This window comes from Bos indicus, chromosome 13 (genome assembly GCF_029378745.1).
Source record: "Bos indicus isolate NIAB-ARS_2022 breed Sahiwal x Tharparkar chromosome 13, NIAB-ARS_B.indTharparkar_mat_pri_1.0, whole genome shotgun sequence".
NCBI classification, from domain to species: Eukaryota; Metazoa; Chordata; class Mammalia; order Artiodactyla; family Bovidae; genus Bos; species Bos indicus.
This window is the reverse complement of record NC_091772.1, coordinates 31,637,998-31,662,837: the sequence shown is the minus strand read 5'-3', so window position 1 is coordinate 31,662,837 and position 24,840 is coordinate 31,637,998. Positions and strand designations below refer to the sequence as shown.

The following is a 24,840-nucleotide window of genomic DNA, read 5'->3' as shown; positions in this document are numbered from 1 at the left end:
GCATTGTCTCTCTTTTCTGGTCTAGAAGCATCTTTTGTCAGATATGTCCCAGACCTGCTCCCTCATTTTCTTCAGGTTGCTGCTACTGAGACATCCTCTAACCAACCTACATACAAATATAACCAGGTTCTTCTTCTACACTGTCTGGCTTACTCTCCTTTATTTGTACCATAGTACTGTTCATGATTAGGCATAGTATATACTTATATACTTACTTATTTGTTGGTTGACCCCCCCACAACTAGAATATAATTCCATAATAGGATAGATTTTGTCTAGAACATCACTTACACATATTTGTGGAATGGATAGGTGAACAAGGGTCACGTTTGCCATGAACTCTATAGCTTAAAGTAGATATCATTATACTGTGACAAATTTAAGCTTAGGTATTAAGTCTGAATCATGAAGGTCTCTCTCTCTTTTTTGTTTTTTTTGGATGAGCTAAATCGGCACTTCCCAAAGTTGATCCATGGATAACATTTTAAAGGATGTGAAAAGGTGTTATGCAGGGTATAGAACAAATTGTGTGTGTGTGTGTGTGTGTGTGTGTGTGTGTGTGTGTGTGTATGTGCTGGAGAGTGACCAGTTGAATAGAAGCATAAAAAGTTTTTATGTGTGTGAGTATATGTGAAATTTTAATAGATAATAGAGTTTTTTCTCTGTATCACATGATAAGACATTTGAACTTTTCTCAAAATAATCACACCTATTGAGAATAAGTTGGTTTTAACTCAGTGTAGAATTTTAATCATATGTTGTTATAATCATGAGATATGGTAAAATTAATTGGAAGTTTAACTTTATTCCTGTCAAGAAATGTTATTTCTTTGTATGGAAAGTTGAAAAGAAGAGGTTGATATATGAGAGTATATCTGTGAGTGACTCCAGAATGATTATTATCATAAAGGTGTATAAAATTAATATTACATGTAGAATTTGGTATTTTTTGGTGTCTGGAGCCTTCTTAGGATTTCTTTTGGCTTTTTGCTTTGCCATTGGGAAATTACTAGGAGTATATCTGAAGCGTGATCTTCAGAAATAGTGCCAAACTGCTCTCATCCTCCCTAAAAGCAAAATATATATATATATATATCTTCCTAGATGGCAGGAGATGCAGGTTTGATCCCTGAGTCAGAGAGATCCTTCTTGGAGGAGGAAATGGCAACCCAGTCTAGTATTCTTACCTGGGAAATCCCATGGACAAAGGAGCCTGGAGGGCTATAGTCCATAGGGTTGCAAAGAGTTGGACATGACTGAGTGACTGAGCATGCATGCCCATCTTTGGAAAATAAGTAGATTGTATGTTGAGATTTTAAAAATACTATAAATACCATTAGTTTACCTGGATCAATAGTTGCTCTTACCTTTTCACTAGTTCTTTTCATTCTGGGACTTTTAATTACCACAAGCCTAGCATAACTCTTGGACTAAGGTAAAACTACTCCATTAGAGAGTTAATTATAATAGTTTTTCAGCATCTATTAGTGACTTTTGTTCAAACTCAATAGTGAATTTAATAATCCCTTTGTTCTCAGTGAATGAGACTTCATTTAAGCAACAAACATCATAGCCTTTTAGCGCATGCATGACCCTCATAGACTATGGCATGTTCCTTAATTATAGGTCAATATCAGTCCACAAAGAACCCATAATTCAAAGGATTTATACACAGTTCTAGTAGGAGCACTTGAACTTTAATATTAATAGATCAAATAAGAGATACTAAATAAGTAATTTTGCCTTATTTACATTTTGTCCTAAAATCCCTGAAATTTAGATGATAATAAGGTTCCACAGTACTTTTAATTTCTCTGCTTCTTCAGAAGACATTTTGTTTTTGTGGCCTCATTTTATTTTTGTTATTATTTTCTGAGTTGTTTTAAAAATAATTGTTGATTTTGCCTTAATGCTGATCATTTATCTCTACTTGACTCTCCATCCAATGAGATTTCCTTAAGTTAATTTTGATTTGTCAGAATATCAGTGACCAGGCTTGAAGAAAAAATATGTGAATCTATAATGTTACAGTTTTTTTGTTGTTTTTTTTTTATGTGGGTTGGCATTTCAGTATTTGGCTAGGGAAGCATGCTGGAAATCCAGAGATCTGTTTCTCATAAAAGGTTGTCTTTTGCATTTCTCCCATGATTGTATCATCAAATGGCTTGTGATTTCATCAAAACCAAAACCCAAACATATATACATATGCCCTTAAATACATATTTGTCATAAATTCTTCAATGTAATATATTCATTTTCCCTCCAAAAACTATACTTTGGAAAGAGGATATGGCCTTATATTATAGTTCTCATGAAGGGTGCTGATATTCTTCAACTACCTTATTTTAGTTTGAACAACAAAGTAATAAAACACTGCTTGGAAAAGTTACATTAGCTTGAAAAAACTTAATACCCATTTAGGATGCTTGTTGGGGTCACTTGAAATTGGTGAAAAATGTTACAGCCAAATTTAAAGATTTAGAGATAATTTTGGGGAAGATGACCTTACAATTATAAGTATTAGATATCATTGTAAACAAACCTTCTAGAAATTGCATTACAAAGCAATACACTATGGGGTTACTTTGTGGAGATCACAAATAGCTAATGGGTAGTTGTGGTTGGCATAATATTTCCAGTGACATCATCATGCATGGACTCAAAAAAAGTGCTAGATCTTAAGTAACTTTGAAATTGATGTGCTGTTGAAAATTGTTAGATAACTTAAAAAGTGGCTCCATGGATGGTAAAGACCGTGATTTCAAGATGCATATTGAATAATCTTGTTTCATGAAATTTGAGTGGACAAACCAATGTTTCTAAATGAACATAATAAGAAAGTGTTATTTAAAATGTTTACGTAACTAAATTAATAAATTATATAATATGAAGTCATTTCCTTTCATCGTCTGTATTATGGAAATGGCTTTACCTCTCATTTTGGCTAGTCTTATGTGGAAAACGGGCAACTGGCTTTTATGCTAGTTGTCATATTTGGGCACATATGTACAATATTGCATGTGTGTGTAATGTAGATGAGTATGGACATAGAAAAAAGTCAGGAAGCATGCACATTGTCCCGCTTTCAGTGTTAGCTTCTGGGGTGGAGTGGGGCTGAGGGTCTTGCTCTCCAGCACACATCAAGCACATCACCACTTCAGTACTGTTGAACTTGCTGTTCCCTCTGCCTGGCACCCTGCTCCCCACATAGACACGTGCTTAGTCCCTGTGTTTACTCTTACGTCATCTTCTCATTCTTCCCTGGTCAGTATCAAAAACTTCTGCTCTGCCTCCCTGTCCCCCTTTCTGTTTGATTTTTACCCTGCTGCTGCTGCTAAGTCGCTTCGGTCATGTCCGACTCTGTGTGACCCCAGAGACGGCAGCCCACCAGGCTCCCCAGTTCCTGGGATTCTCCAGGCAAGAACACTGGAGTGGGTTGCCATTTCCTTCTCCAGTGCATGAAAGTGAAAAGTGAAGGTGAAGTCGCTCAGTCGTGTCCGACTCTTGGCGACCCCATGGACTGCAGCCCACCAGGCTCCTCTGTCCATGGGATTTTCCAGGCAAGAGTACTGGAGTGGGGTGCCATTGACTTATCTGGATTTTTACTATAAGCATTTACTATTACCTATCATACTGTTTTACTTGGTTATGTTTCTAATTGCCTCTCCTAAAATGGAATCTCCATCAGGTGGGGATGTTTCTGTGTCAGAATCTTGTTTGTTTTGTGTGTGTAGAGATTTATCTTGTTGACTGTTGTATCGTTGGCATCAAGAATAGTGCTTGCACAAAGCAGATACTCAACAAATATTTGAATGAGTAAGTTATAGAGCATGAGCGTTTTATTGACTGTTGATATTGTCAGGTTCGTTTTTAAAGGACATACCAGCTTAAATTTCATAGTGTTTGTGTGACTATAGATATACCAATATAATACCTAAGACTATATAATTTACTAGGTGAGATTATTTTAATTTTTTGATAACATATGAAGTTGAATATTTTAAAAATATTTTTACATTTAGTGCTCTTTTTATTTTTAACTGTGTAATACATTTGTTGAAAGTTGGGAAATACTGAGACCATTCTTATTCATTCAGGACATAATTGCTGACTGATTTCTAAGTTCAGTCGCTCAGTCATGTCCGACTCTTTTCGACCCCGTGAACCGCAGCACGCCAGGCCTCCCTGTCCATCACCAACTGCCGGAGTCCACCCAAACCCATGTCCATGGAGTCGGTGATGCCATCCAACCATCTTATCCTCTGTCGTCCCCTTCTCCTCCTGCCCCCAATCCCTCCCAGCATCAGGGTCTTTTCATATGAGTCAGCTCTGCACATCAGGTGGCTAAAGTATTGGAGTTTCAGCTTCAACATCAGTTCTTCCAGTGAACACCCAGGACTGATCTGCTTTAGGATGGACTGGTTGGATCTCCTTGCAGTCCAAGGGACTCTATAGACATGCTCTGTTCTCTCCTTCAGAGATTATAGTCTGCTAAGGAAATACCCATGCTGGACAAATGCAGAAGAAAATTTAAAAATTCTATATGATGCTCATGTAGGGCTAATCCTTGTTGAGGATTTAGATTTTATCTTTTCAATCTGTGTCCTACATGGGTCCATGAACACTAAAATAAATTATAGCTTTTTTCACATGGAATATCTTGAATTTTTCTTTGCCAGTAAATGTCTTTGTTAACTTTTGATATTTGATGGTTGTGTGACATTCCATTTTATGGAATGTCCATTCCATTCCACAATTAGGTTGCTTGTAATTTTCACTGTTATAAATAACATGCCATTGATACATCATATGCGTCTTTTCTCTACATCTCTGTTATTGCCTTAAGTACTAGTTTCCTGTTGCTGCTGTAACAGTTGACCATAAACTTAATGGCTTAAAGCAACACAGATATATTCTCTTAAACTCTGGAGGTCAGATGTCTTAACATCAAGGTGTTGCCAGGGCTGGTTCCTTCTGGAGGCCCTAGGAGAGAATCTCCTTCCTGGCCTTTTCCAGTGTTTGTAGGTCACCTGCATTTGGCTCGTGACCCCTTCCTCCATCTTCAGAGCCAGAAGTGTAGCATCTTCACATCTTTCTCCCTGACCTCTGCTTCCCTCATCACATCTTCTTCTCTGACTCTAACCGTCATTCATCCTTCTTGTGATTATACTGGGTCTATCATTATAACCCAGGATAATCTCCTCTTGATCCTTAGTCATATCTGCAAAGTCCCCATTGCTATGTAAGGTAACATTTCACAAGCTTCAGAGATTAGGATGTGGACATCTTTGAGGGGTCTTTATTCTATCTGCCATACCTTAGGGTATGTGCCCCAGTATAAAATTGGTAAGTTCAAAGCAGTTTTTAGACTTTAGATACATACGGCCAAACTCCTAAAACATTGAATCCTCAATTGATGTTCACATCTGCAGTGAAAATTCCTATCACACCTATATATATATATTTCAACGTTTGATATTCTTATTTTTAAAAGTCTTTGTACTTTTGATAATAGCAAACATTTATTGAGTGACCACTGTATGGTGAGCACAAATGTAAGAATCTTACAGGTATTAAGTAATTTAATCCTCAGGCAACTGTGATGTAGGTACCTTATTATCTCTGTTTTATAGGTGAAGACACTCAAGAGTTTGTTTAAGTCACACAGTTGGAAAGAGTGAAGCTAAAATTCAAACACAGGCAACGAGCCAACTAGGTATCCTATTCTAAATCTTTTCTTGGACTATGTGAACAGATGCACACACATGTATGCACATACACACATTTTGAATAAAAGATCTCTTAGGGTGTGCCTGTGACAGCCTTGATTATAAAAAATAATGGTAGCTAATATTTTTGAGTACTATGTGGCTTAGTGAAAAAGGTTTGCGTACAGTCAGGAGGAGTACGGAGGAGGAAAATGAGCAATGAAGTTAATTGAATGCATTTTCCTCTGAGGTCTTAGGACTAGCCTGTGCTTTCTGGTCTAGTGCAGAGTTATAAAATTTCAGTTCAGTTCAGTTGCTCAGTCGTGTCTGACTCTTTGCAACCCCATGAACTGCAGCACGCCAGGCTTCTCTGTCCATTACCAACTCCCACAGCCTACTCAAACTCATGTCCATCGTGTCGGTGATGTCATCCAACCAGCTCATCCTCTGTCGTCCCCTTCTCCTCCCTCCTTCAGTCTTTCCCAGCATCAGGGTCTTTTCTAGTGAGTCTCTTCTTTGCATCAGGTGGCCAAAATATTGAAGCATCAGCCTCAGCATCAGTCCTTCCAGTGAATATTCAGGACTGATTTCCCCCAAGATTGACTGGATGGATCTTCTTGCAGTCCAAGGAAATATCAAGAGTCTTCTCCAACACCACAATTCAAAAGCATCAATTCTTTGGCGCTCAGCTTTCTTGAGAGTCCAACTCTCATATGCATACTGGATGTTTTTCCTACTGGAAAAACCATAACTTGGATTAGATGGATATTTGTTGGCAAAGTAATGTCTCTGCTTTTTAATATGCTGTCTAGGTTGGTCATAGGTTTTCTTCCAAGGAGCAAGCATCTTAATTTCATGGCTGCAGTCACCATCCACAGTGATCTTGGAGCCCAAAAGAATAAAGTCTATTACTATTTCCATTGTTTCCCATCTATTTGCCATGAACTGATGGGACCAGATGCCATGATCTTAGTTTTCTGAATGTTGAGTTTTAAGTCAAATTTTTCACTCTCCTCTTTCACTTTCATTAAGAGGCTCTTTAGTTCTTCTTCGCTTTCTGCCATAAAGCAAAGAAAGACTCAGAATGGCAGGAGAGGAGTTTTAATCTTGGGGATCTTTATGATTGATAACATAATTACACTTTTACAACAAGCCTTTGTTTTTCCACTCACAACCAACTAGATACAGAGTACTGATGCTTATGTCATCTGTAAGTTCTTCATTGACTTGGTCAGAATGAACATGTCAGAAATTGTCATCTTTAAATTATGAGAAAGCATCACCAAAAACATGAACAATTCATAGATGTTAATTCACTCACAGCAAATTTATGTAAAATAGTCTTTGTTGTTTAAATCTGTAATAGGCTGCATTACATGTGTTTATTTAAATAAAATGTGTTTTTAAACATGGTTGTGCCTTTAAAGAGTTTAAGGTGAAGGTCTTAGATGTCATGGGGAAAGTGGAGAAGACAGATTTCTATCCCTTGAGTTCTGTTAAGTGTTTAAATAGGTGGGCTTCCCAGGTGGCTCAGTGGTAAAGAATCTGCTTACCAATGCAGGAGACTCAGGTTCCATCTCTGGGTCAGGAAGATTCCCTGGAAAAGAGAATGGCAACCCATTGTACTATTCTTTCCTGGGAAATCTCTTGGACCGAGGAGCCTGGCGTGCTACAGTCCATGGGCTCGCAAAGAGTCAGACACAACTTAGCAACTAAACAACAACAACAATATTTAAAGAGTTAGCTTTCAACTCATTATATTGGGTGCCATATGTTGATCTTTTAAAAACTATCTCAGTTTAATTCTTGTTGTTTTTTATTCTTTTGACTATTGTGTTGATGGGATAAAATGATGCATTGAGTTACAACTGTTTGCTGGTGTGTGTGTGTGGGAGGGCCTCTGTGTGTTTTGAGGATGTAGCTAGTGTAAAGAATATATTCTTGTCTGTTCTTGAAATTTACTTTTCTTTTGGTTTTTCAGGGTTATAACAGAGAAGTATTGAATTCTTTTTTTCAAGATAAAAATTTTTTGTTTGCTTTTTACTGATGATAAGTAAGTAAGTAAGTGTTAGTCGCTGAGTCGTGCCTGACTCTTTGTGACCCCATGGACTGCAGCTCACCAGGCCATGAGATTTTCCAGGCAAGGATACTGGAATGGGTTGCCATTTCCTTCTCCAGAGGATCTTCCCAACCCAGGGGTCAAACCCGGGTCTCCTATACTGCAGGCAGATTCTTTACTGATTAAGCAACAAGGGAAGCCCATTATAAAATATAAAATATTTTACTGATTATAAAATACATTATTATTGTAAAAAAAAAAATCCCACAAATAATCCAAGAAAGTTTAAGAAAGAGGTAAGAATCACCCCAGAATTACACATCTGCCATCAAGATATAGCCCCATTGACAGCTGGCTTTTTTTTTTTTTTTTTTCTTAATGTGTACACATACACTTTATATTTGCCTCAGTGTGATGATCTCTATGCCATATATGTTGTTGGCCATGGCATTATTTCATTCCTTTTTATGGCTAGGTAATATTCCATTGTATGTATGTGCCTCATCTTCATCCATTCACCTGCCAGTGGCCTTTAGGTTGTTTCCATGTCTTGGCTGTTGTGCGTAGTGCTGCTATGAACATAGGGGTGCATGTATCTTTTTAAATTATAGTTTTGTGTGGATATATGCCCAGGAGTGGGATTGCTGTATCTTACGGTAACTCTTATTTTTAGCTTTGAGGAACCTCCATACTGTCTTTCAATAGTTAATGTACCAGCTTACATTCCCACCAACAGTGTAGGATGGTTGCTTTTTCACTACACCTTCTCCAGCATTTGTTATTTGTAGACTTCTTCGTGATGGCCATTCTGACCAGTGTGAGGTTGGTACCTCCTTGTAGTTTTGATTTGTATTTCTCTAATAATTAGTGGCGTTGAGCATCTTTTCGTGTGCTTCTTGGCCATCTTTATGTCTTCTTCATGGCAAATAGATGGGGGGAGGAGTGGAAACAGTGGCAGATTTTATTTTCTTGGGCTCCAAAATCACTGTGGATGGTGACTGCATCCAGAAATTAAAAGGGGCTTGCTCCTTAGAAGAAAAGCTATGAAAACCTAGACAGCATATTAAAAAACAGATCATCTTGCAGACAAAGGTCAGTATAGTCAATGGTTTTTTCAGTAGTTATATATGGTTGTGAGAGTTGGACCATAAAGAAGGCTGAGCACCAAAAAATTGATGCTTTCAAATTGTGGTGCTGGAGAAGACTCTTGCAAGTCCCTTGGACAGCAAGGAGATCAAACCAGTCAATCCTAAAGGAAATCAACCCTGAATATTCATTGGAAGGACTGATCCTGAAACTGAAGCTCCAGTACTTTGGCCACCTGATTAGAAGTGACCCATTGGAAAAGACCCTGATGCTGGGAAAGATTGAAGACAGGACAAAAAGGGGGTGACAGAGGATGAGATGGTTGGATGGCATCTCTGACTCAATGGACATGAGTTTGAGAAAACTCCAGGAGATAATGAAGGACAGGGAAGTCTGGTGTGCTGCAGTCCATGGAGTTTCAAAGAGTCGGACGTGATTTAGTGACTGAACAACATCAATAATGTTTTCTTTGGAGAAATGTCTATTTAGTTCTGCCCATTTTTCAGTTGGGTTTTTTGATTTTTGTTGTTGTTGAGTTGTATGGGCTGATTGTATATTTTAGAAATTAAGCCCTTGTTGGTTGCAGATATTTTCTCCCACTCCATAGGTTGTCTTAGATTTCGTTTTGCTTATGGTTTCGTTTGCTGTGCAAAAGCTTCTAAGTTTGATTAGGTCCCATTTATTTATTTTTGCTTTTATTTCTGTTGCCTTGGGAGACTGACCTAAAAAAAAATTGGTATGATTTATGTCAGAGAATGTTTTGCCTATGTTTTCTTTTAGGAGTTTTATAGTGTCATGCTTTATGGTTAAGTCTTTAAGCCATTTTGGATTTATTTTTGTGTATGGTGTGAGGATGTTCTAACTTTATTGATTTACATGTGGCCGTCGAACTTTCCCAGCACCATTTGCTGACTTTTCCCTGTTCTATATTCTATATTCTTGACTCCTTTGTCAAAGGTTAATTGACATAGGTGTGTGGGTTTATCTGGGCTTTTACTCTGTTCCATTATCCATGTATCTGTTTTTATGCCAGTAGCGTTTTGATTACTGTAACTTTGTAGTATCATCCAAAGTCTAGGAGAGTTTTGCCACCTGCTTTGTTCTTTTTCCTCAGGATTGCTTTGGCAATTCTGGGTCTTCTATGGTTCCATATACATTTTAGGATTATTTGTTCTAGTTATGTGAAAAATGTCATGAGTAATGGATTGCTTTGGACAGGATGGCTGTTTTCACGATGCTAATTCTTCCAATATAAGAGCATGGATTATCTTTCCATTTCTTTGAATCCTGTTCTTTTTTGTTCATTATAGTTCTCAGCATATAAGTTTTTGATCAGGCTTATTCCTAATCAAATTTAATTTTTATTTAATTTTTTGGTATGATTTTTAAAGGAATTTTTTTTGCATTCCTTTTTGATATTTCATTGTTAGTGTAAAGAAATGCAACTTATTGTTATATTTGAAGTGTAAGAATCTTTAAAAAGAAGTAGGAAATATACTTTGGCGATCATTTTAAATTCAGAATCCTTGCATGTCTGTTTTTGCTAAATACTTTTTAGTTTTAATTAAGCTTGACTTTGAATGAAAAGAAATAGACATTTGATGTATTCAATTGATCTTCTATTTCACAACTAGATGTCAGTGTTAGCGTACCTGATTACATGTTTCAGGTTGATTATAATGAGGTAATTCAAGAATGACTCACCTATATGAGAAACAGTTCAGAAAAAAATGATAAGGAAAAGAAGAAAAAAAGCAACTTTCCTTATTTCAAAGGAGGCCAGTTAATTTTATATTTACATTCTAAAATGTTTTTTCCCCACATTAGCTATGTATGAACAATTTAAACTTTTTGATTTATTTGGTTAGGAAAGGCAGGTAGAGTGTTGTGCTTATACCTTTTACTCCCAACAACCAGAGGTTCTTCCTTGCAGCTTTTCCAGAAAGTGTGATCAGAAAAAGGAGGAAAATAATCACTATTCAAACATGGTGTGTATGTGTGTTTTTTGCCCACTTATTAAGAAACATATTTAAGAGCAGGAATTATGCATGTAATTCCAGTGACATTTCTAACATTTCACTTCAAAGTCTCTCTTGACATAACTAAATCTGCCTTTTTTTTACTTTAAGGCTCATGTAAATAGGAATATGATACCCTTTATCCTTTCCTTGTAGATCTAATCTGACAATTTTTAAAAATAATTTATGCTATGTTCATCTAATTATACAGTATCTCACCTTTTTTAAAATCTATGCTTCCTGTTAATATTAACAAATATGCAATCCATAATAAACCAGAAATATCATGAATAAAATCCAGGTAAAGCAATAGATCAAAATACTGAAAACATGTCCTTCCCTTCTACTTTCCCAGCAGATCCTGTGGATCTCTTTTTCCCCAACCCTCTCCCCTCTGAGAATGACTACTCTGGGACCATTTAAAGTGACAGGACTCCCTTGGGCAAAATCTACTGAATTATATTTGTTTGGATTTTTAAAACACTTTCAAAATCTGTGTATGTAGCTTAACAAAGATTTTTGGAGGCTATAGATTTAAAGTATACGGTAAGAAATATCAAGACAACTTGTCTTTGGAGCTCAGTTTAAGGTTTTGGTAGAATTGAAAGGCATGGTTTTTAAGAGTATTATTTAAGTAGTTTAACTTTTTCCTTAACACACTCATACCTCAAAACAATTCTGTTTTGAAAAGGCAGGGTGAATTAGTGTCAGGAAGATCTTAGTATGTTTATTTTTCATCATGGAAATAACTTTCTAGGTCATGTGGTAGATCGTAATTTTATTACAGTAAAATATGTGCACACAGTGCATTTGTTTATTGACTTTAAAAATCTATTGTTTTCTGAGAAAGAATTTTTGGTTCATCAGTTTTTGTATCACCACATAAAACATGCCTTTGGCAGTTTTTTGTTTTTTTTTTTTTTGTCAGTTTTTATGTCTTCCGGGCACATAATACAAGAACATAAAATTAATTATTGATTGTGGTACAGATTTGGCACATCACTGTGGGTTTTCAATCAGCCTATAAAAAGAGAAAAATCATATCAACTAACTCCAGGCATTCCCAGCTTGCTGTATATGTAATAGAAATGCAAGCAGGCGGCATCATGCTAATTACAACACTTCCTGTTTAGCAACACAGTGGAATAGTTCAATGAAATTTACTTAATTCCCAGCTCTCTTACAATGATTAGTAGTTGCTTAGTTCTTAACCTTGATTATAAGGTTTGTGATTTTGCAAATTGATTCTTACATACTAATTTTTGTTATTTGTTTAAAAGCCTTCTTCATTTATGTTTCAAGATCTCTCTGATACCTTTGACAAAGATATAATTTAGAACTTAAATTTACTTTATACGAAGGCAGATTAATTATTGGATTTAAACTCAATCAGAGGCAGCTGCCTATGATATTACTAACTGGACCGTGAAGCTTCCAGTGACCTATATACAAGGCAGCAGGGTACCTAGAGAGAGTTGGTCCTAGCCCAGGTTCTTGAGCCTGGTAGTAGACGTGTAGTAAATATTTACTTGGATGCATTTATCCCCTTGTTTCTCTCTGGCATCATCTTTCCTAGGCCTCAGTGTAGTGTTGTGATTGTTCCTGAGTGTGTGTTTGCTTCCTCTTTGCCCCATCTTCTGTGATCTGGTTTTTATTTCCAGGTCCTTGTTACATGCGGCCTAGCTCCTCACATCCTAATGTTTTTCTCTTTAATTTTTTGATATTTGGGCTGCCAAATTTAACTATTAAAAGAAATGGTTATTAAAGAAATAGCTATTTGGAGCTACTATTTAACTTTGTAATACTTTCTCTGATGATTTTCCTAAGACCTCTCCAATACTTTTATTTCAAGAACTCTTCACATTTTCTACTGATTTGGGACAGGGTTTACACATAATTGGGTTTGTATGTGTTCTGAGAAAGAAGTGCAAAGAGGGTGGTAATTGCAAAATACAACAGCAGTTACAAATTTTGACTGCTATTTTAAGACTATACCAAAATTCTCTGAATCTGAAAGCATTATGAAAACGCCTTTCTTCAGCTGCAAGACAGAGCAATGAAGGAAGACATACACTTGTAATTATTTTTCTTGCTCTTCTTATGTTCTCTCCTGATCTGTCAAAATTTTTAAATTTTGGTCTGTGAAATTTTTATATTTGGACACAAATTAATTTTTCATTCCATTTAAAAACTTACCAAAGCATCCAAGGAGTGAATTCTGTGATATGTGAGTTACATGTTAATAAAGCTATTAAAAAAAAATTTACCTGAAACTTACCAAAACTTACCTAAAAGTATTTCCAGTGGTAGTGGGAAGCACAACTGTATTAATGTTAGAAGATGAGGAACAAATTGTAGTTAATTTCTAAATTTCCAAGCCATTTGACTTTTAAGAATATCTTTCACTTTTATGTTTTTGGTTTAATTTAGGAAAACTTTCCATTTGACTCATAAATGTATACCTTAATGGAGGAAGGAAAGCAAATATGAAACATTTGTCTTATTTTTGGCACCAGAATGTTGTTGAGAGAGATGAACCAGAGGTACATAAATATTCCACTTCCCACCTGGTTCTTCCTGGCTTTGTTGTCGACTGACAACCTGAGATCTGACTAGATAATTGAGGAAGTGAGGAAATGTACTACAAAATTCTGTTATTTTAGCCCTTTTCTATAATGAACAAATTGATCTTCAGGACTTGACATTCTAAGATATTCCGTTTATCATTACAGAAAGCTGTATACCTGCACAAGTGGTGGCTGCTGTTGATGTAAACACTGTTGCTAATGAAGTATACAAGTATAATTTTCCTCACACACAGTTACTGGCCAAGACAATTGAAGTGAGTAACAATTATTATTCTTTTAATAAGTATATAGCAAGTAAAAATGTGATTGAGGAATACTGCAAGATACTGATTTTTGGTGTCTTCATTTGAAGATAAGTCATATATAAATAAATGAAAAGGTTTAGGAGAAGGGAATTAAATTTATATTTTTTAATTCTGTCAGAAGGTAGCATGTAATTTTTTTTCTTTTTTCCTTTTTAAAAATTTCTAGCTTTAGAGAGATAAGATCAGTAATTTGGTCTTGAAAGAATTGAAAAGTAAGCATATACTCTACTTCTAAATGTTTAGTTTTATAATGATATTAAACTTGGCTTAATTCTTAATTTTTAACCAGTACTCAGGTACAGTATGGAGAAGGCAATGGCACCCCACTCCAGTACTCTTGTCTGGAAAATCCATGGACGGAGGAGCTTGGTAGGCTGCAGTCCGTTGGGTCGCTAAGAGTCAGACACGACTGAGCGACTTCACTTTCACTTTTCACTTTCATGCATTGGAGAAGGAAATGGCAACCCACTCCAGTGTTCTTGCCTGGAGAATCCCAGGGATGGGGGAGCCTGGTGGGCTGCCGTCTCTGGGGTCGCACAGAGTTGGACACGACTGAAGCGACTTAGCAGCAGTAGCAGGTACAATATATATATAGCAGGAGGGAAAAAAGAGAAAATGAAAAAAAAAATCATTGGTTATATTATTGGGTTGGCCAAAAAAGTTCATTCAGGTTTTTCTGTAAAGGTGTAGGCAAAAACCGGGATGAATTTTTTGGCCAACCCAATACTTACTGAATGCTACTTAAAAAAAAAATTTTTTTTTTTTTATTTTTAATTGAAGAATAATCACTTTACAATATTGTGTTGGTTTCTGCAATACATCAACATGAATCAGCCATAAGTATACATATGTCCCCTCCCTCTTAAATCTCCCTTCCACCTCTCACTCCATCCCACTCCTCTAGGTTGTCACAGAGCCCCAGTTTGAGTTTGAGTCATACTGTAATTCCACTGGCTATCTATTTTACATATGGCAGTGTATATGTTTCCATGATACTCTCTTCTTGTTGACGCCTGTCAAAGTTAAAGATAGTTTTTTGCTTGTGATGAACTCAGCAGAAGTATTTAATGCATTGTTACTTTCAAAATACAGTGTAATATGAAATTGTGTTTTTTCTCCCAGTCTTATGTTGTGCAAAATTTTACACATATTTCTCATGAAACTGTAATTTATATGCAAGAAACTGTACTCTTTGTGTATAGTTTGAGTTTTGACCAGTGTCCATGGGGTTGCAAGACTTGGACAAGACAGCGCACACACACTCACACAACATCCGCTACCCTAAAATGCTCCTAAGTGTCAGTCTCTTACCCAGCCCTAGCAACCACTGATCTGCTTTCAGTCATTACAAATTAAATATTCTATTTCTAGTATACCATAAATAAAATCATGAGTGTAATTTTTCTGAGTGTGACTTCTTTTGTTTAGGGTAATGTTTTTTGCATTGTATTAATCAGTAGTTGCCTCTTCATTACTATTCCATGATATTCTGTATGTACAGGTATTTGTGGAAATTTCATATTGCAAAATGTGTATCCGTTCACATGTTTGACATTTAGATTGTTTCTAGTTTTTGACTATTATAAAAAGGTTGCTATGAAGATCCATGTATAAGTTTTTGTGTAGACTTTTTTTTTCTTGTGGGTAAATACCGAGGAGTAGAATTGCTGGAGTGTGTGATAGACTTCTTTAATTTTATGAGAAAATGCCAACTGTTTCACGTAGTGTTCATACCATTTTATACTCACACAGTCAGTGTTTAAGTGTTTCAGTTATTTTACATCTTTACCAAAAGTTGCTATTGTCAATCTTTTAAATTTTAGCCTCTCTTGTGAGCATACAGTGATATTATGATTTCAATTTGCATTTCCCTGGTGACTAATAATGTTGAGTACTTTTTTATTGGCCATTTCTATGTCTTCTTTGATGAAATTTCTTTTTTACTTTTTTTTTTTTTTAATTGGTATGTTTGTGCTTTTTCATACTGTTCATGGGGTTCTCAAGGCAAGAATACTGAAGTGGTTTGCCATTCCCTTCTCCAGTGGACCTAAACTGTGGAAAATTCTGAAAGAGTTGGGAATACCAGACCACCTGACTTGCCTCTTGAGAAATTTGTATGCAGGTCAGCAAGCAACAGTTAGAACTGGACATGGAACAACAGACTGGTTCCAAATAGGAAAAGGAGTACGTCAAGGCTGTATATTGTCACCCTGCTTATTTAACTTATATGCAGAGTACATCATGAGAAACGCTGGACTGGAAGAAGCACAAGCTGGAATCAAGATTGCCGGGAGAAATATCAATAACCTCAGATATGCAGATGACACAACCCTTATGGCACAAAGCGAAGAAGAACTAAAGAGCCTCTTGATGAAAGTGAAAGAGGAGAGTGAAAAAGTTGGCTTAAAGCTCAACATTCAGAAAACGAAGATCATGGCATCTGGTCCCATCAGTTCATGGGAAATAGATGGGGAAACAGTGGAAACAGTGTCAGACTTTATTTTGGGGGGCTCCAAAATCACTGCAGATGGTGACTGCAGCCATGAAATTAAAAGACGCTTGCTCTTTGGAAGAAAAGCTATGACCAACCTAGAGAGCATATTCAAAAGCAGAGACATTACTTTGCCAACAAAGGTCCTTCTAGTCAAGGCTATGGTTTTTCCAGTAGTCATGTATGGATATGAGAGTTGAACTATAAAGAAAGCTGAGTGCCAAAGAATTGACGCTTTTGAGTTGTGATGTTGGAGAAGACTCTTGAGAGTTCCTTGGACTGCAAGGAGATCCAACCAGTCCATCCTAAAGGAGATCAGCCCTGAGTGTTCATTGGAAGGTCTGATGTTGAAGCTGAAACTCCAATACTTCGGCCACCTGATGCAAAGAACTGACTCATTAGGAAAGACCCTGATGCTGGGAAAGATTGAAGGCGAGAGGAGAAGGGGATGACAGAGGATGAGATGGTTGGATGGCATCACCGACTCAATGGACATGAGTTTGGATAAACTCCAGGAGTTGGTGATGGACAGGGAGGCCTGATGTGCTACAGTCCATAGGGTTGCAAAGGGTTGGACACAACTGAGCAACTGAACTGAACTGAACTGATATTTGTGCTATTATCATTTAGTTTTAAGAAATGTTGACATTTTCTGGTTTCACATTGTTTGTCATAAATATTTTCTTCAATTCTGTAATTTGTCTTTCCTTAACTGTGTTCACGAAGTGCAGGAGTTACTTATCTTTTTTTTCTCTTTTATGGGACAGTTTTTCTGTCTTGCGAAGTCTTTGTTTACTCCATTTTTTCCTGTTAGTTTTATAGCTTTGGCTTTTACATTTAGGTTTATGACCCATTTAAATGGTTACGTTTTGTGTGTGGTCTCAGGTAGGAGTAATTTTTTTTTTAAGTGCATATAAAATTATCCTAACACCATTTTCTGAAAAGACTATCCTTTCCACAAATTCTTTGACATCTTTGTTAAAAAATAGCAGATCATATGTGTGTGAGTAAATTTCTGAATTCTCTCTTCAGTAGTATCTATGTTTTTATCCTTATATCAATAACACACTATTGTTTATTGTATCTTTATAATATGTATTAAATTCAGGCAGTGTAAGTTCTCAAAATTCTGAATTTATTTTTTAAGATTATTTTGGCTACTCTCTAATTTACATTTCTGTATAAATTTCAGAATCAGCTTGCCAATTTCTACCTAAAAAAGGCATTTTGATTGAAATTTCAGTGAGTGGTTTTGGAAGAACTGATCTCTTCATAAAATAATCTTGCAGTTTATGAATATGGTATCTCTCTTCACTTATTTAGGTCTTTATTAATTTGTATCAGCTATATTTTATAGTATTTAGTTAATATTTTGTAATATTTATTAACCTGGTATCCTGTAACTTTGCTATATTGAATTATTGGTTCTGATAACCTTAATGTTGATTTTTTAGGATTTTTAACATATACAGTTCTATTGTCTGAGGAAAAAAAGTTATACTTTTCCCTTCCAACCAGTATGACTTTTTCCTTGTCTTATTGCATTGTCTAGGACCTTCTTTACAATGTTGAATAAAAAGTGTGACATTGGACATTCCTGCCTTCTGCCAGATATTAGGGGAGAATTATTTAGTCATTTATCATTTAACATCTTAGATGTTAGTTGTATATTTTTCATGTATTACATGTTTAGAGGAACATGGATATTTAGAAGCAGGTGAAGAAAGGAGAAGAAGACTGGCAAAGAGGTTGGAGGAGAAATAGGTCTTGGAGTTTTAAGTGTCAAAGTAGGAGAGAATTTCAAAAACAAGAGAAGAATTGGTCAGAGGGATGGCAGTAGCTTTAGAAACTGGCTTTTTAAAAAAAAAAAAAAAATTTAAATGCTTCTGTGAGAGGAACCGGGAAATAGATGGGGAAACAGTGGAAACAGTGTCAGACTTTATTTTTCTGGGCTCCAAAATCACTACAGATGGTGACTGCAGCCATGAAATTAAAAGACGCTTACTCCTTGGAAGGAAAGTTATGACCAACCTAGATAGCATATTCAAAAGCAGAGACATTACTTTGCCAACAAAGGTTCGTCTAGTCAAGGCTATGGTTTTTCCTGTGGTCATGTATGGATGTGAGAGTTGGACTCTGAAGAAGGCTGAGCGCTGAAGAATTGATGCTGTTGAACTGTGGTGTTGAGAAGACTCTTGAAAGTCCCTTGGACTGCAAGGAGGTACAACCAGTCCATCCTAAAGGAGATCAGTCCTGGGTGTTCATTGGAAGGACTGATGCTAAAGCTGAAACTCCAGTACTTTGGCCACCTCATGCGAAGAGTTGACTCATTTGAAATACTCTGATGCTGGGAGGGATTGGGGGCAAGAGGAGAAGGGGACGACAGAGGATGAGATGGCTGGATGGCATCACTGACTCGATGGACGTGAGTCAGAGTGAACTCCGGGAGTTGGTGATGGACAGGGAGGCCTGGCCTGCTGCGATTCATGGGGCCGCAAAGAGTCGGACATGACTGAGCGACTGATCTGATCTGATCTGATGAGAGGAACCGGGAGACACAGGTTTGATCTCTATGTCGGGAACATCCCCTGGAGGAGGAAATGGCAGCCCACTCCAGTATTCTTGCCTGGGAAATCCCATGGACAGAGGAGTCTAGCGGGCTACAGCCCATGGGGTCGCAAAGAGTCGGACATGACTGAAGCGACCGAGTATGAGCATGCCTTTTATTAAGTTGAGGAAATTTCCTTTTATTTCATTTTCTAAGAATTTGTATTATGAATGAATAGGTTTTGAATTTTGTCAAAAACTTTTTTTCATCATTTAACACGATTATATAATTTGCCCTTTTATTCTGTTAATATGGCAATCATATCAACTCCTTTTTTGAATGTTAAGTCAATATTGCATTCCTAGGGTAAATCTGACTTTTTTATGATATAGAATCAGTTTTATGTTAAACTGCATCATAGTTGCTAATATTTTATTAAGTATTTTTACATTTATCTTTGTAGGTGACTTTTGTACTTTCCTCATAAAATATTTGTGTGGTTTTGATATTAGGGCGATATCAATACTAGCTTTATATTGGGCTGAAAGTTTATTTGGGTTTTCTGTAAGATGGTATGGAAAAACTCAAATGAACTTTTTGGCCAACCCGGTTGGCTTCACAAACTCTTATTTTCTCTAAAAGTCTGTGAAGAACAAGTATTAGATCTTCTATAAATAATAGCATTTCATCAGTGGAGCCATCTGGACCTGTAGTTTTCTTTGTGGGAAGGTTTTTAATTATGAGTAAAGTGTCTGCCTACAATGTGGGAGACCTGGGTTTGATCCCTGGGTCAGGAAGATCCTCTGGAGAAGGAAATGGCAACCCACTCCAGTACTCTTGCCTTTTAAATTATGAGTTTATTTATCTGTTATAAGACTACTGAGGCTTTCTATTTATTTTTCATTCCATTTTGGAAATTTGTGTCTTTGAAGAAATTTATCTTTTACTCTAATTTGTCAAGCATATTGACATAATGTTGTTCATATTTCCTTATTTCCATTGTTTATCATTCCTGATGTTAGTAGTTTTTATCTTTTCTGTTTTTTCCTCTACTACTAAAGCTAGAGCCTTACCAAATTCATTGCTTTTTTCAAGTAAACAGGTTTAGATGAAATTGATTTTATCTATTATTCATTTGTACTATTTCACTAATTTCTACTCATCTTTTTTGTTCTCTTCTACTTTGTGTTTAATTTACTCTCTGTTACACTGCTTGCATTGGGACTTTAGATGATTGACTTGAGTTTGTGTTTCTTTTTTAATGCAAATATAGAATGTCGTACATTTTCTTAAGTTTCAGCTAGAAATCACAAATTTTCATATGTCTTATGTTCATTTTCATTCAGCTCAAAGTATTTTCTAATTTCCCCTCTGATTTTGTCTTTGGCTTATGTGTTAATTTGTAAGAATGGCTCTAAAATTTCCAAATATTTAGGAATTTTTCAGATACCTTTCTGTTACTGATTTCTCATTTCTGTTTTATTTTGTATTTTGGTGTCATACTGTGTATGATTTTAGTTATTTTAAATTGGTTGAGACTTGTGTTATGGCCCAGAATTCACTCTGTCTGGTGAATGCTTTGTGTCCTGTTGGAAAGAATGTGTATTCTGTTTTTGTTGAGTGGACATTTATAAATGTCATTTGGGTCAAGTTAGTTGATAGTATTGTCAGTTTTTCTGTATCCTTACTGACTTTTTCCTATCAATTGCTGAGAGAATGTTATAATATCCAAGCACAACTGTGAATGTCTATTAACTCCTTTTAGTTTTTGCTTCATTTTATCCAGAGCTCTTTTATTAAGTGTATATGCTTTATGATTGTTTTCTTGATTAATTGACCTGTTTATCATTATGAAATATTCCTCTTTATCCCTCAGAATTATTTCTTGTTCTGAAGTCTACTTTCTTGATATTAATATAGCTTCTTAAATTAATATAACTTCTGCTTTCTTATGGTTAGTGTTTGTATGCATATATTTTATCCATCCTTTTAATTTTGCCTCTTTTTCTGGCTGTGCCATGTGGCTTGCTAGATCTTAGTTCCCAGACCAGGAATTGAATCTGTGCCCTTGACAGTGAAAGTGCAGAGTCGTAACCACTGGACCACCAGAGAATTCCCAGTCCTTGCATTTCAATTAGATTTATTATAAGATCCCTTCATATTCACTGAGACTGTTCATTTTTAGTCTATTCTACTCCATTTGCTTTGTTTTAGAAGCACACTATATTGCTGTATCTTTAAGAGGTTATTTTTGATATGTAACTGTTCATTTTAGATATTTTTCATTTCTAGAAGTTTCAATTAATTCTTTTTTATGTTCTTGTCTCCTTATAATATTTTCGTTTTCCTTTAAGTATGTGAACAAATTAATGATATTTATAATGACTGTTTTAAAATCTTTGTTAATTCCAGCATGTCATTGTTGGGTTTGTTTCTATTGATGGATTCTTCCTCCATTCACCCCCATTTGTTATGGGTCACATTATCTTGTTTAATTAGCATTGTAGTAGTTTTTTATTGGGAGCCTAACATTGTACGTTTTACATTTTTGAGTGCTGGAGTTTACTGTAATCTTTTAAAGACTGTTGGATTTTGTTCTCAGAAGCAGTTAATTTCAGATCATCTTGATTCTTTTTGAGGCTTATTTTAAGCATTTCAGAGTGTATGTGGAGTAGCCTTTACTGTAAGGGTAGTCTAATCTTTGGAGAAGGCAGTGGCACCCCACTCCAGTACTTTTGCCTGGAAAATCCCATTGATGGAGGAGCCTGGAAGGCTGCATTCCATGGGGTCGCTGAGGGTCAGACACGACTGAGCAACTTCACTTTCATGCATTGGAGAAGGAAATGGCAACCCACTCCAGTGTTCTTGCCTGGAGCATCCCAGGGACGGGGAAGCCTGGTGGGCTGCCGTCTAGGGGGTCACACAGAGTCGGACACGACTGAAGTGACTTAGCAGCAGCAGCAGTCTAATCTTACTATTAATATGCGACCTTTCTTTGATTGCTAGCTATTGGGTGTCCAATGTTCTCAACTAGGTTGTGGTGGTAACTCGAATGATCTCTTGCCCTGAGATCTGGGAACTTTTTTGGCTTACAGCTTCCCAATAATGGTTCTTTTCCTGGAAGTTGGTCTGTCAAGCATTTTGCCTGATAGATGCACAGGTATGCTCAGCAGGACACTCAAAGGGAATGTTATGCAGATTTCTGTATTTCATTACTTATGCAGCTTCTTTTAGTGTGGTAGTCTTGCTCTGCAAATTCTAGTCACCTTGACCTTGAATGCCAGTGTCTCTCCAACTCATCTTCTTTCCCAGGTACAGTGTGAGTGTCCTTTCCCTTCACTGCTGTGTGGAAATTATCTCCAGGTAGAAAGTCTAATTATCTTCAACTTTTTTTTTTTTGTCTTTTTCCAAGGAATGGTAGTCCTATCTGCCTGTGGTCCAATATCTGAAAATAGTTATTACATTTCTCCCAGTTTTCTAGTTAATTTATAGAAGGAAAGTAAGTCTCTTAGAATTTACTCCCTCCAGACAGAAGCAAAAGTCTCACAAATTTTATTTAAGTAAGATACAATTCATTATACCATGAAGTCCACCACTTTAAAGTGTATAGTTTTAGCATTTTTCTTTTTTCATTTACTGACAAAGTTGTGTAAAGATTGCCACTTTCTAATTCTAGTCCGTTCTCATCCCCGTAAAAAGTAATCTGGTGCCCATTAGCAGTGACTCCCATTTCTCCCTCCCTCCAGGCCCTGGAAGCCACTAATCTACTTTCTGCCTCTATGGATTTGACTTTTCTAGGCATTTCATGTAAATGGGATCATATAATACGTGGCCCTTTTTTGTCTGGGTTCTTGCGTGTCAGTGCTTCATTCCCCTTAATGGCTGAATAATATTCCATTATAGGGATGTACCACATTTTGTGTATCCAACAGGTTTGTCTTAAGCTTTCTTTTAGCTGGATATGAAATAGGGCCATTTCCTGGCTCTGTGATTGGGTATTTACAAGGTAAAAGTCATCTATTTATGTGTTGAAGAACATCTGTCACTGATATTGAGAACAGAATGTTTTTCTGCACGGGCCTCATCGAGAGAAGTACTATGGGTATAACATCACCTTTCCAGTAACTGGTAGAGTGCACTTCATGAACATCATGGCAAACTGCACTAAGTCTGCCAGTCTCATCATGGATGTAGGGCAGAAGTAAATACAGGGTCAGGAGAAACATAGCTGCTGAAAAGTAACTGGTTTGACTCATATGTAGGCAATCTGCATTTAGGTTCCAAAATTTCTGTGACATAGATTATGATAGCAAAATTTATTTTATTTAAAAAAGTTGCATCTAAGTTTAAATTTAATGTAAATGTTTAAAAGTTGATGCAGCCAAATATCCAATTCAGCAAGGGTTTTCTCCCACTGAACAAAATATGAAACAACAACACAATCTCAGTAAAGCACCCATTACGTTTGATGACTTAACCTTTTTTCTTTTTTACCTTCTAAGGGAAACTGTGAGACACTTTACATATTTGGGGTTCCCAACTACATGCCAGAAGAAATTTGGGGGCATTTGGAATAATATATATGTAACCATTTTTCTAGCGATAGCTCTATTTCAATACTAGTTTTAATAGATGATAATAAGTCATATTATCTGCATATGAAATAAGAATACTAGGGAGAGGAAAGAATGGAGATAGGTACCTCCTACTCATTTGAGAAGAGAGAATCAGTTCATTAAAACCATGTCTATGAGAAAAAAGTTGATGTGCCTTCCTACAGCTGTTAGTCTCTTCTTGGATGTTCTCTTCAGCCCTGTTCTGTAATGGAAAGAGTGTGTCATGTCCAGATCACATGTATCAGAAGTACATTGAGGGTCATGCTTAAAAAGTAGTTGGAAGTTTAATGGAGAACTTAGGAGTAATGAGAGACTTAAGAGATTTTAAGTTTCATAAGCGGGAGGAGAAGGGGACAACAGAGGATGAGATGGCTGGTTGGCATCACCGACTCAATGGACATGAGTTTGAGTGAACTTCAGGAGTTGGTGATGGACAGGGAGGCCTGGTGGGCTGCAGTCCATGGGGTCACAAAGAGTCGGCCATGACTGAGTGACTGAACTGAACTGAACTGAAAACAACATATTCTGATCAACTGAAATTTGAGAACATTGACTTCATGCAAGTTATTGAGCCCTTAGAGGAACACAGATATGCCTGAGAACTAGTCTTTACCTGCAGAAACTTACTGCTTAGTGCAGAAGTTGGACTTGTGAACAGTTTTCTTTGGGACTTCTGATTGAATGTGACAAAGACAAGATATTTCTATTCTAAAATTATATTTCTTTTCCTAATAGAAATAAGAGAAAAGAGGGGATGGGAAACCATTATGAATGAAAATAGGATTTAAACAGAAACCAAAACAAAAAAGAAAACTGAGAAAAATAATGTCAGATGTAGTGGCACTAAGACACAGTGAATGAAGATGGCAAAGTTGCATTCAATTTAGATCTCTCTGTGCGTCATGCAGCTTTGAGAAGGACAAGGGAGGAGACAAAGCAGACCCAGCAATTGTTTGTTCAAAGTGAAGAGAAGAGACATTAAAACATTCCGAATCACTGGGCTGAAAACATCACTGCAAGCTCTGCAGACTTCTTGCTCATTCTAAATGTGAGAACATGGTTAAGGACAGAGGCATGGTCTTAAGTTAGAGAGCTTTCTGGGTTCTTCCCAGAAACTGCAGTGACAAAGTACCTACTCTTTCTTTCATCTTTTCAGCAAATTTCTAGATTCAAGTGATCTCCATTAAAAAAATATATATCAGATCAGATCAGATTAGTCACTCAGTCGTGTCGGACTCTTTGCGACCCCATGAATCACAGCATGCCAGGCCTCCCTGTCCATCACCAACTCCCAGAATTCACTGTCACGTCCATCGAGTATTAGTAATTAGAAAGGAGCCTTTGAGGCTATGCTGATAGAGTACTTTTTGAAGGAAGGAAGTAACATAAACAAGCAGAATATTTACAGAAAAATTGTATGA

The 24,840-nt window shown here is 36.6% G+C and overlaps 1 protein-coding gene across 10 annotated transcripts in view; it reads left to right on the top strand.

Moving 5' to 3' along the window:
* Positions 1-24,840, top strand: part of TRDMT1 (tRNA aspartic acid methyltransferase 1) — a 90,937-nt gene that overhangs the window by 44,341 nt on the left and 21,756 nt on the right. For 8 of the 10 annotated variants that reach the window (XM_070800882.1, XM_070800881.1, XM_070800879.1 and 5 more), the window contains exon 2: positions 13,604-13,713. The exons of the other annotated variants lie outside the window; for them this stretch is intronic. In XM_070800882.1, coding sequence (XP_070656983.1) covers positions 13,658-13,713 — 56 coding nt within the window. In that variant the 5' untranslated portion in view covers positions 13,604-13,657. The remainder of the gene's footprint in view (positions 1-13,603; positions 13,714-24,840) is intronic. 10 annotated transcript variants of the gene reach the window in all.